Source organism: Amphiura filiformis, chromosome 14 (assembly GCF_039555335.1).
Source record: "Amphiura filiformis chromosome 14, Afil_fr2py, whole genome shotgun sequence".
NCBI classification, from domain to species: Eukaryota; Metazoa; Echinodermata; class Ophiuroidea; order Amphilepidida; family Amphiuridae; genus Amphiura; species Amphiura filiformis.
In genome coordinates, this window is record NC_092641.1 from 10425439 (window position 1) to 10438332 (window position 12894).

At 36.4% G+C, this 12894-nt stretch overlaps 1 protein-coding gene across 2 annotated transcripts; it reads left to right on the forward strand.

Moving 5' to 3' along the window:
• The first annotated feature begins 185 nt into the window (after positions 1-185).
• Positions 186-7299, forward strand: LOC140169683 (uncharacterized). Of its 2 annotated transcripts, none has more exons than XM_072192978.1 (2): positions 186-354; positions 4864-7299. In XM_072192978.1, the coding sequence occupies exon 2, from the start codon at positions 5515-5517 to the stop codon at positions 6607-6609; it is 1095 nt and encodes a 364-aa protein (XP_072049079.1). In that variant the 5' UTR covers positions 186-354; positions 4864-5514; the 3' UTR covers positions 6610-7299. Both variants share the same exon structure in this region, with proteins under 2 accessions (XP_072049079.1, XP_072049080.1).
• Positions 7300-12894: the final 5595 nt, after the last annotated feature.

Genomic DNA, 12894 nt, shown 5'->3' on the forward strand with positions numbered 1-12894 from the left:
TTTTATATTTTAAATTATTTGATATCAGAAGGGCATTGCTCATACTCAGAATCTAATTCGGTATGTACGATGGGCTCTTAGGTCCCATAAAAATACTTTGCAGAGGTGGGTTTACAGAGCCCTTAAATGATCGGAAACCATACAGATATGGATCTTGAATTGGGAACCCCTCAAAACCAGGAATCTCCTCACTTGGAAAAACCCAAAAATAGACCTACTGCTTTACCATTATGCAATAGTCTATAGCCATCGTGTGTTCTATTCACCAATTGCATGTGGAATAAAACTCATCTCCGGTCATACGTAGGCAGAGAAAGATGGCTGAAGGAATCGACAATGTAATGCTACAGTTTGGTAAGTAATAATGTTGTTATTTTACAGTACATACACCCACCCCACCCTTCACGCGCCACTACATACACACACCCACACCGGTATTTCAGCAAGATAATCCCGGTGTTGTTTGTACGGATATCAGATTAACTTCCTCAATGATTATAACGTTATCATGTTTGCAGTGCAAATCAAATGTCAGTACTAAAATGTCGAATATCCAAACAGCACAGCGATGAATTCAGACACTCGACATTCGACCGACTTCAAAACTCCCCTCCGAAGAACGGTGAATTCTTTTTCATTATTTATTATTTATCATTTGAGTTACTGTGGGTATTATGTCTACTTTGTGAAAATTCCATGGAGCCCAACTAATTGCGCTACATTTTGTACAAACCCTCGACAGTTTAGTAATCCCCTGGTACTTGTTTATAGGTTTGTACCGTAACTAGTCTACCCGGCCCATTAACAGGGGCTTAGCACTAAGCGGGTGGATAGGGCTGGACGAAATCCATAGGCCCGTGCAAAAACGAAAAGGGACTAGGGCTAATGAAGGAGAATTTAAAAGGACCACGCACTGCAACTTTTCCTTGGGCCCGAGTCTCTTTCTACGTCCCTGCCCATTAAAGGACATTACATGCTGTGGTACACCACCATGCTACTACGTGGTATATTACAGCTATATATTATTAAAAGTTTACCATGTTCCTGGTTCAATGGGAAGAACGGATCGGTTGTCCTCCGTTTAGTCGACACTCAACTTGCTAAAGTGGGTAACCCTATTCAAGCCATAACCATAACCCAAGCCATAAACATACTGCCCTATACCATGACCCTAACCCTATTAACAGTGGCGTAGATTTCTTTTTGACATGGGGGGGGGTGGAGTTGGAAAAAAAAATTTCAAGTATAGTCAATCCTGCACCTTTTGGCGACAGAATAAGATTATGGTACAATTGCGGGCGAAGCGCGCAAAAAATTTGTACTATTTTGAAGCTAAACTGATGAAATATGGTGTAAAAGTAGAATATATTGCACTTTTGGGGCTAAAAAGGGCAAATATGGGGTTAATTTGGTCAGAAACCTATTATCAGGCGTCAACATGGGGGTGATTGTATGGACCATCCCCCCGATCTACGCCTATGCCTATTAAAAGTATTTGTTGTTGTTGTGCGTGTTTAGGGTTAGCAACTATTTGCGAACTGTTGCGATTTGGTAGTTCACAGCATCTTGGGAATGGTAGTGAGCTTTGACAAAAATTGCATTGACCATTTCATCGCGAGTGTGTAGAAGAATTCAAATATCACAGATATACTTTTGTAAGTCCTGCGGTTCTTGAGTTATGTTGTAAAGAGGGCGGAAACAACAACACTTTTGTAAAACGTACATAGCTCATTAACAACAATAAATCAGGCAAGTCTCAAAGTATATGATTTGTAGAATGACCTTTTGCAAAACATCAGAGTGTTATTTTTCTATAATATATTGATCTAGATAATGAAAATCAATTTTTTTTTGGCCTGCTTCGACCGACAATCCCTCTTCTACTTTAAACAAGCAGAGGATGCAGGATCACATACCGTATGTTATAGTAGATCGGAAGGAACTAGCTACCTGGTTCAAGGCTAAGGGCAATAAAATAACAGCAATAGCAGGGATTGTCCCAAACACTATTGGTGTACATATGTATTGTTTCTTTACTTAAGGTAAGCAACTATTTTAAACTGAAGGTTGAAGTGAAGAAGACGGCAACTATTGGTGTACATATGTATTGACCTATAATATAGAAAATTATGTTCAATTTACTCTACGTTGATTCCACGTTGGAAAAAAGTGAATGTTAAAGATTTCCCACTTTATTGTCACATTTCTTGTCCATTTACCTCCAGTTCTTCCCGCGCACTGTCAAAACAGTATCTAGGAATTGAACGTGTTATAACTTTTTCTAAATTTAAGTAAAGGTGTAAATGACAAAACTCAATTCACACGTCTTTGATTTTTACACAAAAACAATTAACATGATTAACGACCCGAAGGGAGGACGCATTGTGATGGGAACATATTAAAGGCCCATTCAGTGATTTGCTCATCCGGACGATCGTAAAAATCATCAAAATTCAGATTTTGGTACCTTTGTAAATTACATAGATGTGCTAACATAGCCTGCTAGTGGTTCGGTCGAAAGCCGTGTATTTTAGACAAAATAAAGCATTTGTATGATTCTGGACTTTTGATACTGACAGTACAAAAAGTCCGACTCGAGATCGAAAGAAGCTCACTCTCCACGTACCAACACGCGTTGCGTATTGTTTCTACTACTTATTACATCAGTAGCTACTATTTTAAACAAAATACACAATTTTAACTGTTTTTCATATTTGAATTGACCGTTAGTTTGCCTCGGTGACCTTTAATTGCTTATTTTGTTTCCTACTACAAAAATTAAGCGTCTGTTTTAAATCAATTTAGACTCTACTTCCCCCTTGCTATAAACACTGGACTAGGACGTTTTTCCAGTCGACTGGTGGCGCACTGTACGAAAATCTCGATTTTCTCGAGTCGATCTGAGTTGAAGTAGAAAACCTTTCTAAAACTTCTGTTTTTGACTAATTTGTCGATGTATTCAGGGAAAGTGGTTTAATGAAATTCTGTAGACTTATTCTTTATTTCTAAGCAACTCTGACAAATTTCCATTTTTTAAATGTTCCTGTGAAATCACTGAAAGGGCCTTTAAAGGGCATTAATGTCGGTCATTTATTCATATCAGTCATTATAACCTCGTTAATAAATATAAAACCATCGTCTGTTATAAAAATATTCTCTTATTAAGGCACCAAAAAATTTTTTTTAAATGTACCAAAATCAAAAGTAAAATCAAATAAAATTCCATCATTGGCGGGCCAGAATTTATTGTTCACCCGTAAATAAATTGACCCAGCCAGCACTTTGTAGATACACGCGCGTCAAACAGTAATACCCGCACGCGAAATCGCGTCCTTGTATTGACAAAAATCAGTGCAGGAAACGCACTTACGTCCGCTGCCATTTGTTCATTGTATGATTGCCTCATGAATATTCAATTATTGAATATTATTTTGTTGTAGTGCGAATGATATGAGATAAATCAATTTAAGCGTTCTTTCTACCAGAACAATTAATGCACGACCCAGAACGTAGTGCATTGTGATGAGCAAAAAAGGGCAAGTGTATTGATTTTTGTTATTTGTACGTCAACAAATATGTATCAGTCATTAAGGGATCTGGAATGAGCGTTTTGAGCGTTTCGACAGTATTTTTTGTGGGACATGAGAGCACATCAGACATATCGAATTGCATTCTGAATACGAAGAATGTCTTTCTTATTCTGATATATTTTTTGAAATTCACGATATAATACAAATTTTATGACAAATTATTAAGATTTGATATTTTCCACATTTTTGATAATAACAGTACTCGAAGTAAATTTTATAAATCTAATGATACATTCTCTTAAAGTGTACGTAGCTGGGAGGAAAAGCCGACGATCAATTGAAAATTTTGACCTTTCGTATTGAAGACCTAATATTTTTTGGTGTTTTGGGGAAAAAAATCTATATCTTCAATACGAAAGGTCAGAATTTTCAATTGATCGTTGGCTTTTCATCCCACCTACATACACTTTAAGTATAAATCATCAGATTTATAAAGTTTACTTCGAGTACTGTTAAATATCAAAAATATCAATTTTTAATCATTTGCCATAAAATGTGTATTACATTACGAATTTTAAAAAATCTAAATTATTTGATATCAGAAGGACATTCTTCATATTCAGAATGCAATTCGATATGTCTGATGTGCTCTAATGTCCCACAATAAATACTGTCCAAACGTTCATACCCCATCCCTTAAGCTCGTTTATAAAATCAATACACGAAACGATCTTTTCAAACGTCCGCTGCCATTGGTTCATTGCCTCATGCATATTGATACCGTTTACGAATACATTTTATGAGTATAGTCTTTTATAACGTATGTTTGAGATTTCTGCATCAAATATTATTGTTCCTCCATCATGGTAGCCAATGTTTGATAACGTAGATAGAGAAAGAAACTTAAGGGTAGACTAGGTATTGTTGGTCAACGCAGCCAAAAAAAAAATCGATTTTCATTATCTAAACCAATATATTATTGAAAATAACAATTTGATGTTTTGCGAAAGTTCGTTCTTCAAATCATATACTTTGAAAACTTGCTTGATTTATTGTTGTGAATGAGTAATGTACGTTTTACAAAAGTGTTGTTGTTTCAGCCCTCTTTACAACATAACTCAGGAACTACAGGACCTACGAAAGTATATCTGTGATATTTGAATGCTTCTACACACTCGCTATGAAATGATCGATGCAATTTTGGTCAAAGCTCACTACCATTCGCAAGATGCTATGAACTACCAAATCGCAACAGTTTAAAATAGTTGCTTACCTTTAGTAAGAAACAATTTATGAAAATAAAGTAATTTACTTCCCTGTTTTTCATACTCAGCCTCTGTCGGCGACATCAAGCCAGGCGAAAGAAAAAGAATGCAAATCACGCAACCAGACGGTACAGTAATGAAGGTTGAAGTGAAGAAGACGGCAACGAAAGCTGCAACCCTTCTCAGAGCTCCATATAAGTGGGCGAAACGACAATTGTCCAAGAAGAAGAAAGGCTGTGACGTTGACGTCAGCGGACAGTATGATGATGATTTATACGAGGAATTACCAGCTGATATGGATTTCCCTGGTCGAACAGTTGAATCTCACCGCGAAGATTTAGGATATTTACACCCTGTGGGTCCAGATCCTGCGTATGTAAACGAGACAACGAACTCTTTAGACCCTAAGCCCTTAAAGGAGGAACAAATTAAGCCTATTGTACCGCAGAGATGTTCACTGTTAAATGCTTCCACAGAGGCTCAAGTACATGATACATCACATTCATCAGATAGTGACGTCGAAGAAATATACGATATAGCTGATACAGGTTCCACTGGAAGAGATCATGTGGATATGGGCATGGATATATACGAGGACCCGGAATGTCTACACCGATCTCAAAACCTTTTAAAAATTATTTAGAAATGCAGATGAAGAGTATATTACAGTCCCGCAATGTTTTCGTCAAAGAGCTTCCACAGAGCCAGCCATATGTGATATGTTAAGACCATCAAGTGTTGAAAATATTCCGGACAATACAAAATGGAAGAACAATGCCTTACGATATTCCGTTGGTGCTAATGGGAACCTGATTGATATTTCAAGCCATTCTCTGCCCACGTCTGCATCACATGAACCTTACATCGAAATGTCAGCGCTTAGGTCTATCAGTGGTCATATTGAGCACACATATTTAGACTTTGAACTTCAGAATAGTCAAGACCCTAATTGCAAGTCGCGTGTAACATATGATGATTACGATGATAGCTTATACGTTATACCACACCTCAAATCTAACAACGAGAATACAAACTTGATGAGTGACGCTGCAAAAGAGCACAGTTACGACGAATGTCCGACGCCGTTCCAGTCTTCGGCACTATATGAAACGGATGCACATGAAAGCTTTACCAATATTGGCTTTGTATTATCTGAAGCAAATGTCCCGACAGACATTGAAGATCCAAGTTACATACAGATAGATGATTTCGAAGAACATGAAGATCCATATTCAACGCCATATGAGGACATACCGCGTTCTCCATCATCAAAAGTTGAATCTCAATACACACCGATTGAAACTGAAATGGGAATGCATTACAAGCCTGATCGTATGTGCTCCATTGATTCGATTGAATATCAATCTGATTCCGAGAGATTAAATCATTTAGTTAATTTCCACAAGGATTTGCGAACTCAACACCCTTGTTCCCCGTCAAGCACCATGTCTACGGCTACGTCTCAGGAGGTTCACTGTCACAAGCATGATACCGATAAAGAGGAATGTTTTTCGGATACCTCTCCATTTAACTCAATCGAATCGGCCACGGAAGACAGGTTGACCTATTTGATGAATCTCCACTCTGATATCCAGAATGAAACAGGTGATTATTGTACTTGGTCACAGAATAAGAGTGAGTCGTTACAGGACAATAGCCCTGGATATTTGAATATGTCGTGCGAAGGCGTGACTGAAGAAGAAATTATAGCCGATGGCACTGAACGAGCTGAAGTTTCCAAACAGAACAAACCTAGAAGATATGAGCCGGTTTGGGAAACCCAAACTGGCACTTTTACTTTGAAGATACCTTAAATATGTAACCATCACTCTAAAAATCATGACATAAAATAGGGATATGAAGCTTGTTGAATATCATGAATGGACAGACTTTTACAAAACGACAATTGTCATGAGCAGATGAGCAAGAACATGGAAATTTATTTGGCAACCAAATTATGTTTGTTAATTCGGATATGCTGAATTAAAATATTTTGTCCCTCAAGCTAAATTTGAACCCATAACCCTACAAAGGACAACTAAAGGTCCTACAGGATCATACAAGGGGAAAAATAAACATGCTACATATTCACTAAAAACATATCAAATTATGCGTCTGGGTCTACGGATCACAAAAAAGTAACATATGTGCGAGTAGAACGTATAGTTACCTAGTTTAAGGCTCAATAATTCCAAGAAGGTCAATTTGCATGTTATACCATAGGTTATACAGGGGTGAAAAATTTAAGTTGCTCTGATACTTGACATCTCAGATAGTGCAAACTATTCTTTTCTGAAATTCCCAAGCTAGACGACCAATTTGCCTCAATCTTTGCGAAAATTGGAGCAACTTTGACTTTTGACCCATGTACAGGGTGTCCAAAAAAAAGAGGCCCCTCATTGCGCCCTCTTGTTCTCCTATTTTTGAAAAATTGATCAAATATATTTTGGTATGTAAAGAAACCTTGAGTCGGTAGCTTCAATAAACTAAAACAATGATATCAATCGGCTTACAACTTTTGAAGATATGCTCTTTTAAAGAAATGTACCCGTTTTTCACTCTGTCCACGGAGAAGGTTTGGCTACTTCAAAGATTGAAAAGGAGTACACATACTATACATGAATATCAAACATTCCTCAATGATAACGTTATAAAATAACGTTATTTATGGAATGGGCTTTACTGGTGGGCTTATGGGCAATGGATTTCGTTAATAGTGTCATTAATTTGTGGGTAAAATGGATGCCAAATGGGACTTCTTTTGCTTTACTTGCAATTACTTATTTTTTCCTTGGTTTTTTATGCCTGATTGTTTTACGCCTTTTTGTTTCTTACTTTCTTACTATGTAGTTTCTTCCTTTTTTTTTTATTTTTATTTACAACATAAGTAATTTCTCTTTCTAGGATAAAGGTAGCACTAAAAGGCTGTTTGGTTTGTCTTTGGTTCTTCTGAAGTGAGTTTAATGTGCTGCTCTGCCCTCTACCTGGTTGCCTCCTTGGCGAATACAGATTTCAGCCCTGGTCCTCATTGCATCAATTGCGTTGGGTACCTTCCTTGTGCACCGGATACTTGCGAATGCATTCAGTAATACGTTTGCGAAGATCTTGGATTTTGCCATAAAGAAAAATAAATCAAGTGGTGTGAGGTCTGGTGATCGTACAGGCCACTTCACAACATGAGCCATCCTAACCACTCTGTTTGCTATCCGTGGACAGGTTGAAAAATATGAATGGCCAAGTGGGCCAAAAAACGTGTAAGATTATACGTGTAACCTTACACGTGTAAGATGACATCTTACACGTCTAAGATTGCATCTTATGCGTGTAAGATCGATTCTTATACGTCTTAGAATCTAGCAGGATGTTTAAATTGACGAATCATATATAAAGAACCCATATTTAAACCCCAATCAACCTATCATCTTACGCGTATTCATCTTCGACCAATGAAAATCTCGGGATAGCATTTCTTACACGCGTAAGAATTGCCTTTTAGGGATGGACGGTATTCCGATTTGACTGGTACAACGAGTGTCGAATAATCCCAGCCTCGATATCGATCTACACCGCGGTAGTTTTCGCAAACGTGATTATTTTACATCACCTCTTAAAATTTAATTGATATGAGTATTAATTGACTCCATATAACTGAAAAAAGTAGCCAAAAAGTGAGATAAATCGGGATGATACCATGACGAACCAACAGTCGGAGCAATTCCTGACAGAGATTCGTCATAAAATACAGGACATTGTAGCACTCATACAAATTCAGAAAATGCCTCGTTTACCATTTTGGTGACGAGTTCTCCTTATCCTTGGTACGCCGCCAGTAATATCACTTATCGTCCATCACTAAAATCCAAATCTTACACGTATAAGAAGTCGTGGGTGTTTCAAATCACAAAAAGTCTTTACATATTATTGGTTGAAGTTTGTTACGCGTAAGATGATTGGTTGTTTGTGATTTCTTACTCTGTGATTCGTCAATTTAAAAACCCCGCTTCATTCTTACACGTATAAGATGTTATCTTACGCGTATAAGATGCAACCTTACACGTGTAAGATGCAATCTCAAAACAGTATATCTTCAAAAGTTGTGAGCCGATTGAAATAATTGTTTTGGTTTATTAAAGCTAACGATTAAAGGTTTCTTTCCATACCAAAATATTTTTAATCAACTTTTCAGAAATAGGAGAAAAAGAGGGCACAATGTGGGGCCTCTTTTTTTGGGACACCCTGTACATGATGTACAACACGCAAACCGATCTTAGACATTTTGTGTACCATAAACTCTAAAACTATAGGTCGTACGCGGACACATTTTACATTTCTTTGATCCATGTTACCAGACAAATTATTTGACATGTTTGAAAGTGTTTTTGGAATGAAATATTTTCCCCCATACGGTCATGTGGAGCCATTATCGGGGTCTTTTGAGGGCCACGGTCTCAGAATACTACTTGGCAGACAACAAATTCGAGTTCAACATACCAAATTTAACCCAAAAAAAAGCTGGTTGCCAACTTTTATGAAAACCTGCCAATTTGAACGCGATTTTTCTGAACTAGAACCATCCTAAAAAAGTTATTGTGTTTTAACACTTAAAAGTGGATTTTATGAATGGAGCTAAATATTTTTATCTGTCGAGATAGTGTTACATGTTAAATGTGTGTTTACGCTAGTGCACTCATAGAAATTGTTCGTTGGCATTACTCAGTAAGTTGATGTAAGTTGTTGCGTCAACTTTCCGAGTAATGCCAACGCGTACAATTTTGAGTAACGCTGACTCGATATCATTATGTTGGTCGCACTCATTTGCACTTACTTTATTGAGTTGTTAGCATAATTTTCTAGAGGTGTGCTATAGTATACAAAATTTTGCACTGATTACAAAAATAAATATTTGAATACTGCTAATTGTGCAGAAAATGATCCAATTACGTGAATTAGGTAACAAAGTACCAAATTGGAATAACTCAAAACAATAAGTACCAGTAACTTAATATGAACGAGTTACATCAACTTACATGTTGAGTTACAATAACTCAACTAATTGGTTCCTTGAACCTTGTTTATTTTCTAAGTTCCCTGAACTTGAATTCAGAAGTTGGCATTACTTAAAAAGTTGACGCAACTTTTTGAGCTTTTTCAGCATTTTTTAAGTTCGGATAACTAAAATGAATCTTGATTTGGCAACTTTTACACTATTTTACAACAAGGCGAACGAGTCATTTCTATGAGTGTGTATTAACAAAATAATGAGAAAAATACCAGTACTGGTGGTTATGGTAATGAGTGTTTGGATTCCGGAATACTTCCAGAATTTGACCGTGACTGACTGTGATCCCAGGTTTTATCGAGAGTACGTTAAACATTAGTTAAAACCTTGGAAGTAAGTATTAAAGAAAGAATAATGTCAATTATTAATTCAGAAAGACAATTGCTAAATTCGTTTTTGAAAACCACCAATTTAGTTAAGGTATAGTTGTAGGAGTATTTTGTTAATATATTTTTATACCTTGTTCATCACGATGCGACTTTGTTCCCCTAAGTTGACCAAAGGGAGAGTTTCAAGTAGTATTATCCTAAGTGCAATTTCCGCAGCCTTTTGTAACGGGCTCATTAAAGCGTGCAAGATTCACGATCACTGTGTTGTGTTCATAATCTGCATGTGGTGAGGGAAAGACTCGCAAATTTTGTCATTCTTGATCTGGTCTCTTTTTTTTCATTCAAATAAGCTAAATCGGCAATGAAATTTGTAAAGCCTTGTGGGACAGTTATTGCAGTTTTGGGACAATTTGCCCTCTGACCTATAGGGAAAATAGTTTTTTTGTGCGTACACAAATCATTTAAAATATTTTACTAGAATCAAAACTGTTTAAAAAACATGATTATTTCACAAATTAATTATTTAAGATATTATTAATGATAACATTGTTACAATAATAAATGAATGAATAATAATTACAGTAATTTCCCGATATGTCAGAGGTCAAAGTGTCCTAAAACTGCTCTCAAAAACCGGCAGTTACGACGCCGATTGAGCTTATTGGTATAAGTGTGGGACATAGAGTAGCATCGTGCCGAATGAGGTATCAAAATACGCAGAACAAAGTAATTATATTTAAACACTGGTTCTTTATTTTAATAATTAATGCTTAACAGAACAAAGACCTAGAGTAAAAAATTTTTTTAAAGGCGTATCTTATTTAGTGACGGAAGTCATAATATTTTGTTAAATTGATGAATTATGATCTTTAATATTTTGTTTTAGTCAAGTAAACTTCTTTTTGTATAAAGGCTACTGACCGAAGCACTTTTTAAATCAGCTTGTGGAGATGTCAGGATTTTACAGGTAGTAGTAACCAACATGTTTGTTATTGAGAACGGAACAATTGAAAGTGGGTAGAAGTTTAAGGTATAAAACATTGCTACATGACTTTCCTTTAGTATATTAGTAATCCTGAATCTCAATTTGTAAACTTATTCAATAAGCATGATAAGCTCTTTTGTTTCGGCATGCAAGACTTTGCCTACCGGTATATTTATTAAATGATGGGTGGAATATTTTTTGTGTTTTGAAGCCATGATGGGTCTGATTGTATCAGGGTGCATGGGGTTGGGAAGGGTGAAGTGGGGGTGTTTTGAGCGGGGTATACACTCTCGGAAAATCTGCCCTCTTTATGGAACCCTCAACGGTTATGTAACGAATCAAAAAGGTTCTATAAAGACCAATATCGTTCTACAAAGGGTTAAAGAACCCTTTGAAGAACTCTCTTGAGGGTTCTAAATATATTCAGATAAGAAGGGTTATTGTTTGGTTGCCCTTCCAAGACAAAAAATTGGAGGGCCTGGAGGTCGATCTTTGTTTTTATTTTTTTATTCTTTGTTTTGTTTCTTCATGGGATCTTCCTCCATTTTGATATACGGAAAGTAAATCCACATCTTAGAGCATAAATTGTGCGTTTTTTGACTGATTTGAAATACTTCTTGTTTTTAATCAAATATGCAAAATGTAAGGTTTCTTTTAAAAACGTGATTAAAAAAAACAGACCCAAGTTTTCTATTTTTGGCCGTTTTCAAAATCAATCTCAGATGACTGACAATGTGTAAATACCAACCAGTGCATCCTGTCATTCGTGTGTCAATCGGGGATTGTTTGATTCAAATCTTGTAGGTGGGTTATAGGGGCTTCCCCTATAGGCATAATTGCTTCCCGTCAACTGTTTTGTGTGCAATATGCTTAACAACAACATTGTGATTTGACAAATAAAAATAAGCTGATGATTTACCAAAAGTATTCATATATAATACAAACGCCGTGGATCTATTCAAAATCACTCTCTTGTGACGGGATTTTGAATAGATGCACAACCGTATGATCATCACGGCGTTTGGAAATCGCAAGCTCTCTGTTGTAAATGCTCCCATGCTCCCTTTTTATTAAAGTGGCACACAGGATCACCATTGTGAAATTTTAGACATTCTTTTGTATTATATCTTTAAAAGAAATGATGATAGGTTCATAAAAGTATTCTTTTTCAGAAAAAAAATAATGATGCAAGAAATCCAACTTGCACGGCAGATATCTGCAAAAATGAGCAATTTTTGAGAACAACGCCGTGCACCATAACAACTTACGCTAGACTTCAAAAATTCCTCATTTTGGTCAAAATTGGAAAAAAAAGGCAAATTTTGATCCTTTTAAAAGGAAAAAATCTAAAATTTGAAAAAAAAAGTTTCTTAGTTTGTGTCTTTAGAACATAAGTATTCATTTTTTGTTTCAAATTTGGCACTTTTCTCAAAAACAGCAGAAATCTGCCGTGGCCCATTCCATGTCAACTCCAGGGATGTGCACCGCAGCACCTCTTCAATTTTTTTCTTTTTCTGTGTGGTGGTAGATATTGATGAGAAAGTAAAATCCCGAAAATTTGAGCTTCATACTCTATTTCGTTTTCCCGTGGCATCAATTTGAAATGTAGAGGGGTCAGCGTAAAAAATGTGTCGCAACGCGAAAGACGATGTTTGGAGGTCCATGAATGTATAAAGGGAACCATTTACAACTTTGAAAAGTATGTATCCTGGGGTACTTATTTGTG

Excerpts from the sequence above, each read along its gene's own strand:
- LOC140169683 (XM_072192978.1), top strand. The coding sequence starts at position 5,515 with ATGTTAAGACCATCAAGTGTTGAAAATATTCCGGACAATACAAAATGG.